Source organism: Bacillus rossius, chromosome 1 (assembly GCF_032445375.1).
Source record: "Bacillus rossius redtenbacheri isolate Brsri chromosome 1, Brsri_v3, whole genome shotgun sequence".
Taxonomy (NCBI): Eukaryota; Metazoa; Arthropoda; class Insecta; order Phasmatodea; family Bacillidae; genus Bacillus; species Bacillus rossius.
The window spans coordinates 139331917-139355329 of NC_086330.1; the positions used below are offsets into that span (position 1 = coordinate 139331917).

Here is a 23413-nt window from a genome sequence, read left to right on the forward strand (position 1 = left end):
TGATCCATACTGCACAAAAACTTTAAACATGCAAATTTGCCACCTAATTGTGCAAAAAGTATGTGATATATATATATTTTTTCATTTTTTGAAAGTTCAGCTACTCAAAAAGTTGGAAAGTTTAACCGTATGAAACGTAAATATAAAATATTGACCTGTAATATGATGTACACCCTTACGGTTCCCGCCTTAAGCCTTAAGATCCTGCTCGAGATATCCAAGTATCCGAGTGGTGTCTGTTTACGAAAATTATTTAAGAATATCTTTAGTCGGATGAGTTTTTCGGTTTCCGTGTTTCGTTAAGAAGCGATAATGGCTAAAAACAATTGCATGTTATTTTTAAAAAATAATTTTTTTAGGCTTAAACATTTATTAAAGATTCTTAAAAGCATATTTCTCCGCCGTTTAATGTTATGGTTATCGCTGAAATATCATAGTTGTCCAATGCACGACGAGAGAAGACTGCGCGTCAGACCACAGCCTTGCTCTTAGAGGCGATACCGCGCTAGAAACACGAGCGACCGTCGTACTTATCCCGCCTCACTAACACAAGTACACGCGTGACTAATCCTTATTTTCATAACTATCTCGATTTTTTTCACTAATGGTGTGTTTACTAGGCAAAGAGAGCAGGGCAGGTTAATTTTTTTTGCAATTATTAAATCAGTGACTGTAAAGAGTGGAGCATTAATATTTCCATGTACAATTTTATTTGTGTGAATTGAATTTGACCTGTTTGCTGACAAAGATACAGTTTTTATGTCAATAAAATTCTACCATTTTCTAACAAAAAAAAAATTAGACATGAAACAAATAGGATAACAACCCATCCAATCCCCGGAGATCGATTCCCGTGCTCAGACCGGTTGCATGTCCAGACAACACCTCAGCAGGGTATGCCACAAACCGTGTTGTCATCATAGCTGCTGCGGGGCTCGTGGTCCGACTGCTAGATACGGGCATCTAACCGCGGGCCCTAGACATACCATGGGTTCGATTCCCGGCGGGATTCGACACCAGATTTTCGCTATGTGAGAAACTTGGCGGACGTTGTCATGAGCCGACCACTGCATTCAGTCACTGCCCCGTCCACATTGCTTCCCTCCCTCCTCCCCTCCTCTTCCTCCTCCTCTTCCTCCTCCTCCTCTTCCTCCTCCTCCTCTTCCTCCTCCTCCTCTTCCTCCTCCTCCTCATCTTCCTCATCTTCCTCCTCATCTTCCTCCTCCTCCTCTTCCTCCTCCTCCTCCTCCTCCTCCTCCTCCTCCTCTTCCTCCTCCTCTTCCTCCTCTTCCTCCTCCTCTTCCTCTTCCTCCTCCTCTTCCTCCTCCTCCTCCTCTTCCTCCTCCTCTTCCTCCTCCTCTTCCTCCTCCTCTTCCTCCTCCTCTTACTCCTCCTCTTCCTCCTCCTCTTCCTCCTCATCTTCCTCCTCCTCTTCCTCCTCCTCCTCCTCCTCCTCCTCTTCCTCCTCCTCTTCCTCCTCTTCCTCCTCCTCCTCCTCTTCCTCCTCCTCTTCCTCCTCTTCCTCCTCCTCTTCCTCTTCCTCCTCCTCTTCCTCCTCCTCTTCCTCTTCCTCCTCCTCTTCCTCCTCCTCCTCCTCCTCATCTTCCTCCTCCTCCTCTTCCTCCTCCTCCTCCTCCTACTCCTCTTCCTCCTCCTCTTCCTCCTCTTCCTCCTCCTCTTCCTCTTCCTCCTCCTCTTCCTCCTCTTCCTCCTCTTCCTCCTCTTCCTCCTCCTCTTCCTCCTCTTACTCCTCCTCTTCCTCCTCCTCCTCTTCCTCCTACTCTTCCTCCTCTTCCTCTTCCTCTTCCTCCTCCTCCTCCTCCTCCTCGTCGTCGTGTCGACCTCGATGTCGATGTCGACCAGACGTTAAGGTGGCCGCATGCTGGGCTCGCGAGTCCAAAAATGTACGGGGGCGCTAAGGGCGACACTGGCTCGCACATCTCACGCCTCTTCGCCTAAACGCGCCAGGCACAAAACTGGCGTACAGTCTTCGCGTCGGTAACGTGCCTCTATGAGACTTGTAGCGGTCGCCGTAGCATTTTATGGTGGAATAAAGAATAGAGGCTCCCTGCTCTTTTGTATGCCACTCACGATTCTGTTTTAAGAATTTTTTGTACCTAAAATTGTCCTTGAAAACTTTCTTTTTATCAATTTTCAGTATCCAAAAAATACACGTTAAACATTAAACCATTCTTAAAGCTTCGGATGTTTTGCGCTGATATAATGATGTGTAATGGTTCGTATCTCTGGCATTACTCATAATTTATGAGTGACTACTTGGGACAAATTGTCCTGCGTGGGAAACGTTTTTGTTTTCTTTTCAACAAATTTTGGGATTGGTGCCGTAAATCCAACTGTAATTCGTCTGGGACTTCGCCAATTCTTCTATTCAAACTAAAAAGTGAAAAATAAATATAGTTTAGAAAAACTAATAAACACACTTCTAAAGCACATCGAACTAAAAAGTGAAAAATAAATTTTAAAATAAGGTTAAAACAATAATGAATGAAAAATACTAGTATTATTGTGAAAAAATCGTGGGGCGCTTTGTTCCATATTTATCGTACATCGAGCGCCCGATGGTAGAGCAGCCGACATGTCATTGAAAGGCTATGGTTTGGAATCCCAGCCCGGGCTATCCGAATTTTTCTCACTTATTCTATACACACTCATTGAGAAGGTCCTTTCCTCATCCTTTCTCAATCCTTAAACTTCCCAAAATTCCTGTTAAGTAAATGTGGAACGCTTCACGTAATAATTAATCCGTAACTCCCATCCTTTCCTGCTTCACAGCATTAATTTCGTACAGTATGTAAGACTGGTCGATATGACTTGTTCGTCAAAAACCTTATACCATTAAGTCTCACTGTATATATTGATAACGTTAAAATCTTTGAATGGCTTCTAAAATCGAGATTTTACTATCAATACAGCTGTACACATTAATAATTTGGAAAATAATTGCAGTTACTTATAGTTATCACGGAATTAATAGTAGATTAGAACAAATAACAGTTTTAAAAAATTTAAAACACGCTTTTATAAATAAACCAAACTAAAAAGTAGAAAATAAATAATCGTTAAAAAAACACGCTTTTATAGAAAATCCAACTAAAAAAAATAGAAAATAAATTTTAATAAATTTGAATTAAAATAGTGTAAAATAAAAAAAATATGTTATTTAAAAAAAAGCGTGGGGTGCTTTTTAAGATATTATCAAAATGATAATCCTTCAACTCATATCTGTCAATAAAATAATTATAACTATTGACACCATGCACCCCAAGCTTTTTTTAAATAACATTTTTTTTTATTTTACACTATTTTTAATTCAAATTTATTAAAATTAATTTTCTATTTTTTAGTTCTAGTTTCTATAAAAGCGTGTTTTTTAGTTTTTTTTAAACTATTATTCATTGTTTTTCTGCCATAAAAGTGAAATGTTACAAAAATAATGTTCTCGCAAAAACTCGTTCTCTCTCTCCCCCCCCCCCCCCCCCCCTTTTTTTCCCCCTCCTTTTTCTAGAGGGTAGTTAGTTAATCGTAACTAAAATGAAAGATTGGTTAGGTTAAGACATCTACATTAAAAATACTATAAAAACATAAAAATTATGAAATCGCTAAAAATTGTGTTGTTTTCTTTTATTTCTGCCGCGAAGTTGCACGAGCGAGCATATGCTTCCCGACCGGAGACTACTATAGTACTGAAATACTGAAACTTCAGGAGCCTGCGCCTCGAAGCTTGTTTGTAATACAGAAGTGAGGCAGCGCCCAGGGCGACTCAAACATAAAATATGTGTTCTCTATGAGTCTATGCAACAGTAAAAAGGAAAATGTCAGCAGTACTTTCTTCTTCTTTTAAATTACTAAATCTGGTTACGGAGTAGACGACGTGGATGTATGTAACATGGCAGTGCTCCAATAACAACCTTCATAATGATTTTAAAATTAAATACGCGCCTTTAACTTTTCTCTAGTTATAAGGCTTAGAGGAAAGGGGAAGTGAACATGTTTGTTTATTTTTATTTCTCAAGTTTGCTGTCTCATGCCCTTTGTTTTTTTGTGTTCCTAACAAAGTCTCGAAACGTGTCGTGTATTTAATAAGTAGTTTTTCTCGAGAGAAAATTTAATCCCTTCATTTACGTTGGGTGCGGTGTGGATTTTTAAGCATTCTTCGTAGTGCAATATTTCATATATAAATTTTTCTGTTATTTTTATAGAATATAATAGTCAGTTAGTATTCAGCACGTGAGAATGGGTGACGAAGCCTCGGATTCCGTGCTCGCGATAATCGGCCAGAGCTACACGGAGGCGAAGAACCTGCAGAAGAAGCCTGCGGACGAGAGCCAGGAGGCGGCGCTGGAGAGGACGTCGAAGGCCACGCAGCTGCTGGACGATGCTGTGGCGAAGGTCGACGGCCTGCTGGAGTCGTCCCCCGACAGCGCCAAGCTGCTCGGCATGAAGTGCTCCTTGCTGTACGAGCGCGCCAAGGTGCTGGCTTCGACGGGCGACATCGTGCGGGCCCGCGAGGCGCTGAGCGCGGCCTCCGAGCTGGCGCAGTGCAAGGCCGTCGAGCCGGAGGTGGTGTACGTGATGTTGCGCGTCGTCAACCACCTATCCTACCTGCTCGCGAAGGACGGCGAGTTGGACAAGCCCCGCGCGTTGCTCGAGCAGGCGGCCGGCTTCTACAAGCAGTTCAAGAGGAGCGACCCGCCGCCCGCGGTCTTCACCGGCGACGACCTCTTCCAGCAGCCGCAGCCGGCGGAGGGGTCGCTGGACAAGCTGGAGCGCCTCGCGACCAACAACTTCCAGATGCTGGGCTTCGTGCGCAACAAGCAGGGCGACCTGGACGGCTTCGTGCGCTGCCACCACCTCGTGCTGCGCCGCCAGCTGGAGCTGGGCGACGCCGACCCGCCGTTGTGGGCCGCCAAGGTGGCGCGCCTGGCCGCGCACTTCCTGGACCGCGGGCGGCTGGCGGCGGCTCGCCACCACCTGGCCGCCGCCTCCGTCGCGCTCGACGCGCACGAGGCGGGTTTGGGCGACGGCGACGACGACGATGCGGCCCGGCAGGAGTTCTCCAAGGTCAGCGCCGACCTGGCGAAGGGCTGGGTCAAGTACGCCATGAGCCTGTTCACCGAGTCAAGGGACCGTCTGCGCACTCAAGGGTCGGAGAACCCTTTCCTCCAGGCGTTCTCGCCGCAGGCGTCCCCGCTGGATGTCATCCCGGAGAATGACGCCGTCACCTCCGTGAATGATGTTGAAAGTGTGAAACTTGACGGGGATGAAAACAAACCCGAAGCGGAGGAAGTGGTCGTCGAGGAAGATCCGACGACCGCTCCGGAAGATGAGAATCTGGCGACGGAGGAGGACCTGGAGGCGGAGAGCGGCGACTCGCTGAAGTTCCCCAGCCTGCAGACTGCCACCTTCGAGAGCGGCGTGCCGTCGGCGTGCGTGGAGACGCCGGAGCAGGCGCGCGCCCTCTTCAGGTTCGCGCACGTGTGGCTACGCCACGCCGCCGAGTACTACAACCTGCGCGACCGGCCCGGCGAGCACGTGGACGCCGTGATCGAGCTGAGCGAGCTGTACCGCCACCTGGCGTTCTTCGAGCGCGACCCCGCCGGCCGGTACGACGTGCAGCGCCGCCGCGCCGACACGCTCGAGACGCTGTGCGCCCTGGTGCGCGAGCTGCGGCCGCAGTGCTACGCGGCGGTGGGCGTCGAGCTGCTGTGGGAGCTGACGGAGGTGCAGCTCGAGCTGCTGGGGCTCGACTTCCGCGGCCTCTTCGGCGCCGTCGACGACGGCTGCGGCGACTTCGCACAGCTGCTGGACGGCGTCGACGCGGCCGGGGTCCCGAACCTCGGCCACCTTGGCTACTCCACGGAGTTTTGCCTGGGCCCGATCGACCCCAGGTACATCTACCACCGCGGTGACTTCATGGGCTCCGTCGACGCCGCGCCGGGTAGCTCGCTGGACGCCTCCGGAGAGGCGACGGCGGCCGCGGAGGCTCAGTTGGAAGATCTCACAGGCCTGGGGTTGGTATCAGATGTCGGACTGCTGGCCCGTGCTCCGGGGACCTATGCCTCGCAAGATGCTGCCAAGCCAGAAGAGCACACAGAAACTGCCTCCACTTGCTCTGCCGAGAGCGAGAAGGCTACCCCGAGGGAACCAGAAGTGACGCCTTCTGTCGCTTAAAGACTTTACCTTCCTTTGTTTGTCTATCTCCCTATCTAAATTTTTTGCATTGCATTCAAAACACATCTTCAAATCGATTTTTAGTAGAGTTTTTCAGTGTAAAGTTTATTTATTTTGGAGAACAAAATTGTAAATTAACTGTGTTCTGTTACATCCATCATAAAAAAAATTATGTGTGTTCCAATCCAGTTGATCTGATTTTCTGTGTTAATAAAACATTCATTATCCTCTGTTCTGTGTTTTAGCTGTATAGGACTTTGGTTATTATCTTATGGTTAAGTAGAAGTTTACATCAAAAATGTCACTATAACTGCTTTTATGAAACTTTCTAATAAATGTTGACTTTTATTAGTTTGAGATAAAATTTGTTTGCTTGTGTTTTTCCTTATTGGTAAGGTAGTTTGAGGTCAGAGATATTATATTGCATGTGTACATTGCCTGGCACACATATAGATAAATTTGCAGAGAGCTCTTTTCTTCCAATCTTATTAAAATTATTATTTTTTAATTAGTAAACACAAAAATCTGTCTCTCTTATTAACCATAAAATCTATAAATAGTTTTTTTTTTTTTCCAATATCATCAATCACATTCAAGTGTGAAATTATTATAAACATCAATATGCATCAGTAATGGTGATTTTTGTTTTAATTTGTCCAAAATATAAGAAACCAATTTAACCAGTTCCAACATTTAAACTTTGAATAATGTGTCGACGTATAGAGCTACATTTATGTAATTTGACTCTTCTTCTTGGGGACCTTAGGTTTTGAAACTTATCCAGACACCTATTAATAAATATTTTTATTTTACAAACGAAATGTCTTGTATTTTCTGTGTAGTATCTGATTAATAAACTTGTAGCATTTGACAAAGTAACAAAAAAAAGTCTTCAGATACTATCCATTGATTTTTTTTAGTATATTTGTAAGAATATTCTGGTTTATAAAGACTGTCAGCAAAGATGGTTAGTAAAATACATTACAACTAGTAGTATTAATTTTTGAAAGATTTTTCAGGCTGGGCACGCGAAACTATGCTGCAGGCCGGATGGCCTGTGGGCTGCCAATTGGCTACCACTGATGTAGACTACAGTTAAATGTTACAAAAAGGATAGAGTTCAAAAATAATAAAACGTTTTATACACACACACACACACACACACACACACATACATACATACATACATACATACATACATACATACATACATACATACATACATACACCATACTGTTACGACACACCTGCAGCGACGTGTGGGCCAGCCTCGTTGCGTCAACAGCGGAGTCAGCGTGAAATACTGGGACAGCGCTTCGGAACGAGGCTGACCACCGCCGCAGAAAGCGAACGGGGCGAGAGGGGGTAAGAACGAGGACTGTCGACGATATCGCGGACACAAGGTCTCAAATACGGCAGCCCGGTGGGGGTGGCCGTGCTGAGACGGAGCCCGGTGCGCGTCGCGTGACTATCGCCGCCGCTTCCCGCCTCGCCGAGAGGTCTGCCGCAAGCGCGAGACAAGAGAGCAGAGGTGAGAGACTCACAGGTGTGATAGCGAGGCACGTAGATTGTCTTAAGTATATTTTATAGATTTAACTCAACGGGTGACGGCGTTGACAATTGTAATAGTTAGTAGTAAATTGAAGTGGAACTGAAGTTAATGTCGAGGCCTTATTTTATTACCCCTTATTCCCTTTAAGCCCCATTAGAGAGAGAATGTAATAAGGCTTTCCTATAGGAGAGAACTCGTCATAACAATACGTACACACATATACATACAGTTGGTATATAATTTATACAAAATGTTGTTTTTACTCTGCAAGTTTTAAAAAATAGTATGCTTTTAAATAGTGATGGTCAAATAGAATTTTTTAAAAATGAAAATCCCAAAGAGTACATTGAATATATCCCTTGAATCCAAATCTAGGTGTGAAAAGTCAAAAACAAAATAATGCAAAATTAATGAAAAATTATAACTATGGTGTTAAAACATTCTAACCATAAATGGTTGTTTCATAAATTAAGTTTCCAGAATAAATACATATTGTAATTTTATTCACATTATTGCATGTTAAAATTACAATATCTTGGGGAATGGTAACAAAGTAGGTAGGTATGAAAAAAACAATTGACCTGGTGTAAATGTCAGATGTATAAAAATAAAAATAAATGTATTGAACTTTTAGTTTACTTTGTTTCCTCTAGTATTTTTCTTCAATTCTTTTTTTTTTGTATATCTGATATTCAAATACAAAGGATTTGATGTTATTAAAGGATTTGATTGGCTCATCCCTACCTTTTTTTAATATATTGCCTTCTATTATTTTGTGGAATAAACTTTTAAATTCTTAATTGCTTGTATAACACAGTTTATGGATGTGCCTTTTCTGGAAGCCATTTGATTCGTGCCAGTGTTGAGTAGTGCAGTGAAAGGTCTTACATCCGGCATTCTGTGGTTCGGCACCTGTAATCTGGTACCAATCAAGCTGCTTGCATTCAGATTTTATCGGCTGTTGACCTAGGCCACCAGTCTGCAGCACTGCGCTGCCTGCATTTTAGTGTGTTCAGAGTCTGTCTGTTTTTCTTTTGAGTACAGTAATATCCTGAACTTATCTGATAGGTGGGACCGAGCGATAACTGAGTAAGTCTAATTTGCTTAAGTCGGGGTACTATTTCTCATATAAATACATACATAAAAATTATGTTTAATTGGGACCTGGAACTATAGAAAACAATAATTTTGAAAAAAAAAGTGTAGTTAGATCTAAGATAATACAACAAATTATATTATAATGAATTTCAAAAACGTAAACTGACGTTATTTTGACGTAGAAGGCTTTATAAAATCTAACAAAGTTTTCTGATTTTTTATTCTTACACAAAATTTCCTCACGGCACGCTAACAATAGTGCAGACAGAGTGGATAATTAAGAGTTGCGAAACATTTAAATAAAAGACGAACAAATTGACAGAAGATTTTAAAATTACTTAAGACGTAGCGTAAGTCGAGATATTATTGTACTTAGTTTTTTGATTATAGCTGTTAATATTTTTCATTTCACAGGTACATTTCTTAATGATTTCTGAAAAATTATTTATGCTTATCTGTATTTATTTTCTTTCTTTAGAATGGCTAATTACAACCTGTTCTAAATATTGTACAGTTATTCTGGTTAAAATTATATTAACATTCAATAATCCAGCAAAATCGCTTCTTTGGCAAGGTGGTGATCTTTCACTGTAGTAATTATTAGTAATAAAAAGTTTCTATAGTGAATTTCGATAGAACCAAAATTGTTATATTGAAATATGAGTTCACTGTTTGAATTACTACCAACAAGCTTGAAAATAGACATGAATGCAATTAAGTTAAGACACCTTCAAAATCAACAATATTTTTTTATAGCACAAAAAAAACTAAAAACATTATATTGGTCTTACGATGATTACCTTTTGAAGAAGACGGCTCCTTCCTTCCACCACAGCATCATATCCTACACATTCTGTATAAATATTTAAGTACAACAAACTGGAATAACTTCAATAACTTTAAGGTGTTGTGATTTTAACATGAATTTAACCTCATTAAAATACAGAACAAACGTTATTATACATTACTGTGTATGAAACTCGCTTGGCATCAGTTACGAAAACAAATTTAACTACAGAATAAAACTTTTAAAATCATACTCATCAATTACTTCTTATATTCTGGTGCTCTCACACAAATTGTGAAATCTAAAATTGTCATTGCTTTAAATTATTTACTGACTCATGCTGAAGTTACAGGTTTTGTAAATACTTTTTTGAACTGAGAAGGGCTCTTGATCTAGCAGCCTGGTTCTCTCATCATTTCTTCGTGGTCAGCAGTGAGTGTCCCACTTGCTCAGTGACCGACGTCACAGTAGTACTCACTCTGCAACCAATGTTCCTGCCACATTGAGCCCTCCTTCTCGACCGGCAACCACCGTGAAGAAGGGAGTCTTACACTCGCTTCCCAACCGTCATGAGGCAACAAGTCTCCCACTCGCTCAGCGACCCTCCCACCCTCCCAGCGACCAACGTTTCTGCAGTAGTGACTCCTCATTCGTTCAGCAACTTGCCCAGCGAGTAGTATGATGAATCTGTACTTGCTCGGTCAGAGCTTCCGCTCGCTTCTTGCCCATTGCCAGTGGTCTTGTTGTGGCTTCGAGCTGCTCGTCTGCCGAAGTATTCCCAGGTCATGCATGATATCTGCTTCTAGACTGACCTTGAGGTTGCCAATTGCTAGGGTTTGTATATATACCTGCTGCGATGACGTCGAATGTTTGTCTGCTTCTCGTTGGTGCACCCCAGCCTACTGCTGATACCTGGGATGACTTGCACTGAGTGGCACTGGCACTAGGCAAGCAATTTTCACTTTTGGCACAAACCACACCATGTTTCGGAGTAAACACAGGAGATAAACATTACGGCTGCACACGTAACAACACCACGTAACACCGAAATACCAGTTATGTGCTGAAATTAACATAATTTTAACAAAAGTTACTCATATCACCAACATTGTATTATTTAATATACAAAATTCAATGAATAATTCTGTTCTATCTCTCTCTCTCTCTCTCTTTTTTTTTTTTTTTTTTTTTTTAAACAAAATTTACAAATCAAGTGGGGTGTAAAAATTATTCAGGTTTATTGACTGATTATGCACTTTTTTATCACCTTAATTTTACATTACAGATTCTTCTGATGTGTACTTGCAGTACACAAAAATACTTCCAAGTAAGTTTGCCATAGACATTCATATAACCATTTGTTTTATTTTTAAAATGCACAATAGGACAAATCATAATGAAACTGTTTTGGTTAAAATAGTATTTGGAAATATTTCATTTTCTTATATGTTTAATGTTGCACCATCTTCATAAATACACAACAATTATAAAATGAAGCCAAAGCACTGAAGTCTTCCCTTTAAAAACAAATTTCAGAAAAAATAAAACTTTAAAATCTTGTCTCTACTGAGAATGAACTATTGATTGTTATCAATGTATTCAAAAGTAGAGAATGACTTTTGCCATAAGATTGAAGCTTATAAATTATCTATGTAAAGTTATTGGATCACATAATTGGTAATCATAAATCATTCTTTAGGAACCTTTTATTTATACCGGAAAGAAGGGATTAAAATATACACATGAGCATGTTATGTTTATTTACGTGTGCTGTATTTTGTTTCCAGTTGCGATGTGGAACAGGTATCGAGTGAACGAGGACCGGTGTACTTCCATGCTGGTCTCATACATAGCAAAACACTCGACCGAGTATCCCATGCATGTGGGCGAAGGCTTCGACAGCAGTTTGAAGAGCCAGATGGCACTTTTTCTTGTGAGTACAACAATTTGTAACCACTGCATTTACTTTGTGAAATGTTTTGTACCCTGGGTCGTGTGCCGGTTTAGTTTCTTGTGGGTTCTGAATTTCAAAAAAAAAATTGACTTAAATATAATTAAGGTGTTTCCATTAAAGTGGCAGGATATCATTCATAAAAATAAATCTGCTGTTTTCTTGACAGTATTTTTACTATTCAAAAATACCAGACCTGTTTAAAACTGACTTGCACAACAAGATTTGTTTACCATAGAGGTTTGTGCTTATTTACAAATAATTTTAGATGGAATTAATCATATTATTTGTTTATATTATCATATTATTTCCTAACTAATGCAGTTTTACTGAAATTGCAAATTTTGACTTTGTGAATGTTGGTTTTGCAATTGAATATGTAAATATGATAATAATTTCTTAAGATCATAAATAATGAAATCTCTATTTCAACTGCAGACACTATGTTACTGATCTTGAAACACCACCACCACCCTATGATAAATTTTTTTTTACAACACATACTTCAGTATCACGAGTATGGGAAGCAACAAATATAGTACGTATATATTAGGTTATGTGTGTGTTTTTAAATTTTTTTGCAGTGAATTTCTCTGTAATTTAACACATCACAGTTATTAAATATTCCAAAATTTTCCCATTTTGACCAACATATTGAATGCATTCTAAAATAATTATGCAATAAACACTTGTAATCAAGCATAAGAAATCTGACCAGCTGACAGTTAAGCTTATTGAATGATTGACTCTGGTGGATTGGCATATCTTACATTTTATGAGATTTGTTTTCATTTTAGGAGTTTCTTTTCTGGTTAAAAGTAAGTCTGCTGACAAAGCAGTTTGTAAGTATGTTAATGACGTGGATATTTTCAGGTATAATTTTATTTAGAGTTCAGGATGTCCAAAGGATGAATCATAAAGCTCAGGTTTGGTATATTTCACATGGGAAATTTCTTTCTTGTGTTCAGAACTGAGTGTATCATTATTGTCTTTTTACCTGTAATCTGTCCAAACCAGTTTCCACAACCCCACTACAGAATTACTTAACTTAATTTACCAGAGTCGCCTGGTTATCTTTTCATGATGATGACTTTAAATCAAACATATTACACATTTTTTTAGATCATAATGGTGATCAGTACTATGGACTTGAGATTTAGTGGTTATGTTTTAATTTAATTCACTTAATGCTTTTACGTGTGTCGCACAGGCTCAGAAATACCTTGTGGACTACAAGTCTTCTCACTGCACACCACTCCTGGCAAACATGTTCAGGCAACCGTGGGACATATCTTCAGACCTCGACTATGTCAAGGTTTGATCATCGCGGTCCCTGCCTTCTGGATTTCATTTGTGTAAAATTTGTGACAGCTACATACAGTGTTGCTTTGTGGTGCAGAATAAAGCTATTTTGATTCCTAAGTAAGCTTATAATCTTGGCACTCGTTCAACTGCAGTGTTTTGCAAGCATCAGTGTGTCTGTCACGTAGGGAAATTTTATAACTGGATGGATGTTGTGAAAGGCAGAATTTTGCATTTGGTGGGAGAACTGTGATAGATATTTTATTTTGTTTCCTTTGTTCGCTGGCTTTTATTCGGTGTACCATTATTGACAAATGGCAGCAGGGAGAAGTGGACTGTGTCGCATGCTTATGTAGAAATAAACCTTAAAAAAAAACTGTGTTGTTGATTTGAATCAAAGCCCAGGCCCTCGAGAACGCTTTAGATGATCTGAAACTGCTGGTTAATTAAACATGGTTTTATAGGGCCACTAAATTTGTTGTTATGGGACTCCTGAAGTGAAGAGCATAATTTGTAAACATTTTCAGCTATGAAGGTTTTCACATTTCTAATGTACACTCAGCAAAATATGGTATTTTATGCTGTGCTGTGCTGTGCTATATTATTTTGTTATAAAATGTTCCCCTTTTAATCTCTATACTAAATTATGTCCTCTATAAGCAACCAAACCTAGGTTTCTGATATGATAGTTTTAAAGCAAGCAAGATTGTCTGTGGTTGATTTATATATACTCCTGGTAGTTGCATAGATCATGTGAATAATTATGGTACTTATTACTCAATATAAAGTGCATTTGATTCCATGATCTCTTTACTTAAGTGCACTTGGGAATAACACATAGTGTATTATGGTGAAAAAACTTTTAATGCTGTACTATTGGGACCATGACCATGTTGTATTTACAATTTTGCCAGATCATTCAACATCAGTATATATTTAATGGAAATACCGAACAAAAAATAATATACAATGCAATTGTATTTAAATAAAGGTTAATAAGCTGCTCTTTCGAAATAAAAAATACAGATGAACGTTGGTCTTCTTCCATAAATCATTATGGATAAGTACCAGTGAAATGTTAATTGGAAAATTTAAACTGATAAAAACAGGAATCACTTTACTGAAATGAAAACTACAGTAATGTTGAACTCTGGTCTAACTAAAAATTCAGGCAGCGGCCAACAACCAGAATTCACCCAAAAACATTTGAGCGCAAGCTGCTCAATTGTTGCCTGATAACAGAATCACAAAACCATAGAATGCCTAATTAAAAGGCCCGCCTAGTCAAAGCTGTATTTGTTGTGTTAGTGCAGCGGGATGATAAGTGTGATGTTTGCTAGTGCTTCTAGAACGTATTGCCTCCAAGCGCAAGGCTGTAGACTGGCGCGTAGTCTTCTCATCGTGCATAAGGTAATAATGAGATCTGAATGGTAACCATAACATAATAAGGCAGAGAAATTATAAAAGTGTAATGCAAGTCCCTTGAGTGGGAGTTTCATGTTTAAAAATTACTCTGAAAACATGTGTTGTAGCTATTTTCACTCTCCTAAAATTACATTTTAAAAACAGAATACGGAAGAACTACTCATCCACCCTCTGCGTATTCTCAAATGTTTTTCATAAACAGACACCACTCGGATATCTTGAGCAGTTTATAAAACATATGTTTCTTCTGAAGCTCTGCACTCCTTATGTGTGCCTAAATAGGCAGGGCCTTTAAAGACCTTTCAAAGTAATATTGTTTGAGTTATTTATTTGAATGACATTCGCTCGACAAAATTATTTTTCCAATAAATGTTGCTATTAAATATGGACATATTCATTATCGTTAACAATGTTTCCTGCATTTTGATTTGAGGGAATACTCTGTAGAGTACTGTTACAGATCAGAAAATCAAAGTGTCATGTTTCAAATCCCAGTGTAGTCAGTTTAAAAAATTTTGGTAATCAAAAATATTTTCAGAACCTTTGCTTTCATACTACTGGTAGAATTTTGTGGGTTGGTTAGGTGCTGGTTGGTGTGAGCTGATAGGTTTTCCTGAAGGTCTTCCATCCCTCCACCCCACCATCATTACTTCCTGGCTCACTCCCCACTTCATCACGCCTCATCCATTTTTAGAGTGCTAGAGCATGGCACATGTCACTTGGATTGTGGCAGGCTGCTCCACCAAAACACCAGCCTTTTCTGATCAAGTTCATGGCCTTGTCACAGGCAGGATGCAATATGTGGATGTGTTTTTTTTTATTATATTATATTTTAAATCTTAGTCATCTGCCTCTTGCATTGGTAACTTTGATCAGGAGTTGAAGATGTTGAGACAGTGTATTGTAATATTTATTATGTATGAATTATTTTGTACTTGTTACTATGAAATTTATTACTATCGTTTTATTAAATATCATGTCAAAAATATAAAGCCCCCAAATTTTTGATACATCCGGCTCAAAATTTTGGTTAAATGTAGCTATGATTAACTCTTAATGCTGCAGCCATGATAGTGTGACTAAGTACAGAGTAAATCATGTCATTCTCTAATTTTTCATTTTTTTTTAATATGTAATTTGTTTAATTCATCATGTATTTGGCTTTTATAACAGTTTCTTCAAAAAGTTTTGAGAGAAAGCAAACTCATTTTCATGTACGATATATGTTATGTGTAGACTGATGCTAGAGTATTAATTAGTTTAATTTCTACTACTTTTTTTTTTACCAAAATAACATTTTTAATGTTATGATAAAGTACTGTAAATATGTTCTAAACTTTTCATTTTATTATACTATAATAATTTGCTGATGGTAAGTCATATACTCAGGAAGTTCTCTTTATTTCTGGAAGCATTTGAATTAAAAAATGTTTTTATCATGTAAATGACATTTGATGTCATTGCAACTTAAATGTTATGTTCATCTCAAATACACTGATTATGAGCCTTGGTCTTCATTGGTGTTGCTGGTAGGGCCTGTAATGGCTAGAGAAAAATAAGATCAAAAGTTGGAAATAAGTTTAAAATTCTGAGTGCATCAGAACATATGATTTTCAAACCATTTTTTATTTATAGTAAGAAACATTTAGTTCTATATTTTTGAGATGAACCACTAAAAAAAAAAAGTATTACAGTGCCCATTTGGTTCACAAAAACATGTTTGTCAAACTTTTCTAATGTTTGGCTGTGTAGCTGCAATCCCTTTCCCCACCCAAGATGGGATTTTAAGGGCGGTATTCCAAGACGTTTGCCTGTTGGGACAAAACCGTATCCTAACTCGTGGGCCGTATTCCAGAATGAGTCCAAACAGAATCCTTGTAAGAGAACAGATCAGCAATCGTTTTGTAAACATTTTGTGCCCTTTACTCTTCACCTGAACTAAAGGTGACAACTTCTGCACCCGGCCAGGGTTGCATCTTATTTGCACAACATAATAAATACCAATTTTTATTTAACTTCATAAACTCATGCAAATTATCAGATGTTTTTAAACCCTTCATTAAGGGTGCAGGCAAAACTACAAAGGACAAACAATTAAAAATTAATTAACATATTTTCTATCAAAAATATATATAAAGTTAGGTTTTGAAGTAGCAGTTCAAAATAAATAAATAACTTTTTTTGTAACTTTATTTTGAACTTCATTTATTTCCAGACAAAATCTATCCTCATAACTACTGTATCATTTTCAAACATTTAAAAAAAAAAAAAAAGGTTGTGATTCAGGAATTCCTATAAATGTAATTACAAATAAAAAAAATTAAAATTTATAGCCTTAAAATACCTTACAACTATATCACATATATTCCTATAAATGCACGTGACTTCCTAGTGTACTCTTTAACATGCTCAAATATCATCTTAAAAAAGACATAATAATAATATAAAATACAATCATCATTTATATAGATATGAAACTATTATTATTGCAATTAACTAAATAAAGCTGGGAGCTCCCGTATATTTTATGGCAAGATGTCTTGTTACAAAATGCATGTAAAAAATCTAAATAAAATTACATAAATGTATTCATTACAGTCCTTTGCCCAGGCAATATATTATTCGTTGTGTGCACTACCAAGCGATCTAAAAGGGCGTGACGTGGCTAACATTGCACTTTAACGTGGCAGTTCCAATGTAAACATAATTCTTATATCTTGAAATCACATCTTTACGATAGGCAGCTGAACTTCTCATGTGTGAGCCGATACTAAAAATCGTCACCGTTTATAAACGTAATTCAAGATGCAAAATTCAACACTACAATTTTACTAGTTTACTGTCTCATACACGCCAACTGACACCAGGATCCTGTGTGATGTAAATAATGAATGTTCATAGCCATTTACATGTAAACATTCCGTCTATTATCGAGCACGTCTATAGCATTCTTCCTCTTATGTGCTCCATCGTAAGGCTAATTAATGTAACAATGTATTTCACACATAGCTATGCAATACTCCCGCTGTGTAGGCATAGAAGTTTTTAGTTACTCGATACATCACAATTAATTTTTTGCACGTAAAGATTGTGTCTCTGCGGAAAGTAGCGGAAACTCTTTTGCGGTTAAAGCACCTAAGTTATATGTGCCGATGTCGTCTGTTTCCCGGTCACGTCGTGACTGCATAAGCCAGGAACATGCATACGTCACGCATTCTCACAGCACTCCCTAAACTAAAATCTTGCCTAAAATTTCTCACTCACTGAGACCTAACATTTAAAGTTCATTTAAAATACAGCCAGATATATTAAGATTTAAATTTAAAAAAAAACTTAATAAAAATTATTACCAACATTTTAATTAAAATACAGCCTTACACTTGACTAAAATATTTGAAAGAACTATAACCTTCTGGAAGCCATGGCCTTCTGCCTGCGCCTATCGGCCAACAGGAATTAAAAAAAGAGCAAAAAACAACAAAACTTAAAATTTATTTTAAAAAATTACAGAACATCTTAAATATATAAGCAACCAAATAAATTAATAAAAAAAAAACCAAGGTTTTAAAGCCATATAAAACCACCAAGGAAATAAATGTGGCAGAAATGCCACAGTTTCCCTGCGCGAGGTTAGAAACAGTTTCACATCATAGAATGACCATGCTACTTGACGTGTCCTTACACATCATTTATTTATTTACGTTTACATGAGAGTAATGGAAGACAACAAAAATAAGCGTGATTGGTTTACACCTGATGAATAGTCTTTTTTAATACTTGTCAACATTTGGTAAAATGGTTTTTATAAATGAAATATATTTCATGGTATGGAGGATATAAAATTTATTATTTATATACACACATATACATACTATTGTTATATTTTGTTAAAATGTTTTATTTTTATGTTAAATAAAAACTAAGGGCCATAGGCCTACCTCATGTGATATAACCAGACCAACAGACCAAGATATGTATTAGTTGTTATAGCAATTACTCAAAAGAATAATATTTAATTTTTATTACACTAATGATAGTGTTCATAATAAAATAATACATTAAAAATTTTTTTTTAAAAGAACCCCACTGTTGGAGGATTGAACTTGCTACTAACCATACTCTTGCTTCTAAGTACCTTGCACTTTACCACTCTGCTACAGAGACACGACAAAAATTAGGAAGAAACTATGGGAATTAAAGTTTACTAGTCTAATTATCTGAAGTACTTTTTAAGTAGTGATTCTTTTTTTGAATGATCATTAAAGTGTACACAATGTAATCCAAGATAGTTCCACTATCATAAAATTTCATTTGGCACAACAATACACTTGGTACCTCCCCTGATGCTCACGGAAGTGAATATATACAAGTTAATGGCACCATAGGCAGGTCCGCCGTCTGGACAAAATCATCAAAAAAATGAGCTCTGTGCATGGGCAGAAGTTTGGGCAACAGATAGGTCACAGATACGACATCAATATCCGTTCCCTAAAAATAAAGGACTGGTCTTGTCCTATCTAATGGTTTGGGAGCAGTATTGTGCACTAGGAATACAGTTAGAGTACAGATGTAACATATTCAACACCTAAACCCTTATTTTTATGTCTTGGAATACCACCCTAAAACATTCTTAAGTAGCCAGCGTAATCAGGGATGTGATGCTGGATGGTAGTGTGATGTTTTCTGGTGCTTTTAGCATGGCATCACCTCTGAGTGCAAGGCTCAGAACTGGCGTGCATTTTCTCGTCGTGGATAGGAAACTATGAGATTTGAGTGGAGACTGTAATATTATATGGTGGAGAAATGAAGATAAAGGTTTAATGCAAGTCCTTAAAGTGCTTTAAAATGATCAGGTGTTTCATGCCTAAAAATTATTATGAAAAAACACATTTTAGTTATTTGCACTCTTATAAAAATATGTAGTTTAATAATGAATTACATAAACATAACTACTCAGCCGCCCTCAGCGTATTCTGAGTGGTTTTTGTAAACAGACCCTGCTTGGATATCTTGAACAGTTTTTAAATTGTGTAGAAGATCTGCACACAGTGTAAGAGCTTAGGTAGCAAGGTCTTTAAGATGTTACACTTGACAGTACAAATGCAGTGTTTGTGGCAGTTGTGTGGCTGTTGAGGGCACTGTCTGGATGAGATAGCTGAACCAGAGTAGACAATGTAGCAAAGAATGTTGATTGTATTTATTTATTTTATTTAACAACACATTGCTTAAAAAATAGTGATTGGAGGAATATCCTCATAGCCACAAGGGGAGGGGTGACAAGAATAGTACCACAAGTTCCAGTTCCACTGAGGTACATTATTTACCTTGGACCACCATAAAAAAACAGTACATCTCTTTTAGTTCCTGTATCATTTTTAAATAGTTACCATTTTAGTCAGTATTTTTCTATCATCACATATTTTGAGAAAACCATACTCTCATGTTATAGACATGTAAAGTATTTAATGAATATTGTCCGAGAAGAGTTTTTAGCTGATTCATTAAGTTTTCTCGTCGATGTAAGCTTCACGCAGTTACCGTGAAACATGATTATTACCAAAATTAAGGCCTGGACCATAAGAACCATCTCCAGGACCATAACCACCACCAGGACCATGAGAACCACCTCCGGGACCATGAGAACCACCTCCAGGACCATGAGAACCATCTGCAGGTCCAATAGAACCTTGATTATTAGAACCACCTCCTTGATTATTAGAACCACCTCCTGGATTATTAGAACCACCTCCTTGATTATTAGAACCACCTCCTGGATTATTAGAACCACCTGGATTATTAGAACCACCTGGATTATTAGAACCACCTGGATTATTAGAACCACCTCCTGGATCATTAGAACCACCTCCTTGATCATTAGAACCACCTCCGTGATCATTAGAACCACCTCCTTGATCATTAGCACTAACTGGTTTAGGACCATCTGTTTGACCATTGGGACTACTTGTGGTACTATTATAATCTCCTGCAGATCCGTTAGAACCACTTGCTAGACCAGTGGAACTATTGGTACTATTGGGAGGACTGGTGGAACCAACTGCTGGAATGTTAGAACTACTTGTTTGACCATTAGAACCACCTGCAAGTCCATTCGAAGCACCTGAAAGTTCATTATTGGGACTGCTGTTAGGATCATTTTCGATGCCTTGCTGAGGTGTTGGCCAGCTGCAGCTGTTGTTGATGACTTTGAAAGGATGCTGGGAGAAGTGAGGCATGTGCTGCAGTGCTGAGAAGAGTTTATCGCCTGGGCTCTCGGTGTTCTCGATCAGGCACAGAGGTATGATGTAGTAATCAGATGACAGCCACTGCTCTGAGACACCTTGCCCCAGCAGCTTGCTGAAGTACTTGATCTGGTCCGGCGTAACTTTGGTGTTGTAACCGTAACTACGGTAATCACCTGGAAGAAATTAATTCCATCAAGCACATGGGTATGTCAACTGGACCTTTGTAAGAACTTAAACATTTAGTGTGTGTAGTAGAGTTTACAAGTGTACAAAATTTATGACTTGGAATGTAAACTATCAGAATTTTGTTTTGCCAAAAATGTTTTGCATCATTATTACTGAAAAATGTATTTTTATGTGACAATTATCATTGCTTAACTTGAGTAAAAAAACTAAAAAAAATACAGGACAACACATTTAAGTGAAAACCACATTACAGAAAAAGAGAATAGCTAGAAACTAAGTAGATACCCTAGCAGTCAAAATGACATTGAGCAAATAGCAGAGACAAACACGAAATCTCTAAAACCAGGTTCATCCTCAGAATTATAGGTGGGAAAAATACATCATCCCATACAGCACAAAGAGGTGCCAGGTATGTTGTAGCAATGCCATTTTGTAACTTTGTAATGTGGCATTGTAACTGGATATGGAAGGTAAATGGGGTATAAACTTGTAGTGTACCCTTTGGGATACCATAGCATTGCCATGCAGGCACACCTTGCCACAGCCCCAAGCCTCACATAGTGTGACGTGCGCAATGCAGAGCTTTCTCCTCCGAGCGACGTCACAAGGATAGTCTATACCCACCAGGTCATCAAGGGGTGGAAAAAACCCAGAGCACTATTACTTCAAGATTTTGCTGTAATATTATCTAATAATGAATTAAGAGTGTGACACTTCAGAGTGTATAAGAACACAATCCCAGTGTATACTTCATCAGTTAGAATAGTAAAAGTAGGACAAAGACAGTTGTAATTTGGGTAATTCCGTATGAAATCAACACACCAAAATAAAATAAAATTACTTGACCACCTCAGAATTTGATGAAATTTGGTATGAAGGTTGTCTTCATAGAGATTAAGAAAAATGGCAATGTTTTTTTCAAATATCTCAAACAGTTTCAAAATTACGGCTATGTAAAGTTTCCAAAAATCCGCCAAAAACAACATAAATGACATATTTTGAAGTCACCATAGCTTTTCTCCTAATTGAGCTAAAGAAATGGGAGTGTGGTGTCATTTTATTCAGTTTTAAATGCTCTTTCTTTTGATGTACAACACATTATACTTTGTTATAAAAAGTGTTTTTAAGGTATCAGATTCAAAAGTTTGATTTTGATTTTCTCAAAAAACACATTTTTGAAAATTCGTAAAAAATTCCTATAAATAGTTTATACTTTTGGTAAGTGATTCTCAAAATTTCAAATTGGGAGGCTAATGGGTTCATAGTTAAATAATAATTTTAAAAAGGGGTGTTTTATGAAACTGTTAGCCTACCTACTACAAATTTACTATATTACATTAATCATTAACTTAAAATTAAATTTTTAACACATGTTAGGCAAAAGTTATTCAGAACTTAATGATTTGTGAAGTTTTTATGGTTTCTACAGATGTTATTACATAAATCCTTCCTGTATGAGGGGTGGGATCAACTTTACAAATTACATCTATCAGTGGTATCCACAAAATGTCCGGTTTTCTTGGATATGAAAATGATGAAGGACTAGCATAATGCAGAAATGTCACTTTTAGTTCATCTTCTTCATTCTTTGCCAACATACATGCCAGCCACCACTTTTGGTCATATACAACGTTATATATGTAGTTTTTCGGGGCATTTTTGGACGGTCACTGTTTCCTCTGTTGTATCTTCATCTTTGATACAATTGAATTTACAGGCATATAAACATGATATTTCTGTGTTCCCTTAATAGTTACTGTTTGGCTGAAACAGTTATTCAGAAAGTTCTCAGACTCAACATAGGTACTCATCTTGTGTGGAGAAGGTGAAATTAATTCCAGATAAATTTTCAACTGCCCATTCATAAAGTTGGATGGGTGTTAAAATTTGGTAGTCATATGGACGTTGTAGGCTTGCTTTTGTAGCAAGTCTCTTCACTGAGCCCCCAACTCCATCACATGGTCCTTTTCCATGGGCAGTAGCGGGAAAATGCCATTCTGCCTCTACACCAAACTCTTTTTTATGATAACATATGTTGATAAAGTTTTTCTTATTTTTATATTGTGCAGCGCATACATCTGAGTATTAAAAAATCTTTTTTGGCACTGATTGAAACTTTGTTGTCATGAATTCGACAAGTTTTTTTTTTTTGGAATGTATACACAGAAACAGTGTTATGCTCCAAACATGGTGAAATTACAACAAAACTTAAATGTTTAAGTTTATTATTCTCTCTGTAATAAATCACAAATGGGTGTATTGTCACATGATCTGCTTGCCCAAGCGGGCATTTTTTAAATTAAATTTATGTAATTTTATTACACTTTGTCAATAATTCACTAAATGAAACAGGGAATTTAGCACTCACAAAAGCAAGTGTGTGTATGTGTGTGAGTGCATATAGTCACTTTAATCTACATGCGGTATTTTGACTAAAGTAAACATTTTAAAAATCGCAACAATCGACAAATAAAAATTTAACAAATCTTACAATAGTTTTTATAAATATGAAAGTTAAAAAAATCTGTACCGTTATATAAGAAGTTAGAAGATAATTATTTTAAAGAAAAAGTACAAGTTCGTAAGTTACAACAATTATAAAACCTTACTAAATATTAAATAAATCTCTCCATGGGTTAAATTATCCAGTCATATATTGACATGTTTTTTTTATTTAA

The 23413-nt window shown here is 37.9% G+C and overlaps 2 protein-coding genes across 2 annotated transcripts in view; one reads left to right on the forward strand and one right to left on the reverse strand.

The window, feature by feature from the left end:
• The window catches only part of LOC134546217 (phosphatidylserine lipase ABHD16A), a 94056-nt gene extending 81054 nt beyond the window's left edge, over positions 1-13002 (forward strand). The window contains exons 11-12 of the mRNA XM_063388839.1: positions 11417-11562; positions 12791-13002. Coding sequence (XP_063244909.1) covers positions 11417-11562; positions 12791-12901 — 257 coding nt within the window. The 3' untranslated portion in view covers positions 12902-13002. The remainder of the gene's footprint in view (positions 1-11416; positions 11563-12790) is intronic.
• Positions 13003-18135: 5133 nt separating this feature from the next.
• The window catches only part of LOC134536263 (uncharacterized), a 42343-nt gene continuing 37065 nt past the window's right edge, over positions 18136-23413 (reverse strand). The window contains exon 5 of the mRNA XM_063376018.1: positions 18136-20722. Within this exon, the coding sequence (XP_063232088.1) occupies positions 19842-20722 (881 nt within the window). The 3' untranslated portion in view covers positions 18136-19841. The remainder of the gene's footprint in view (positions 20723-23413) is intronic.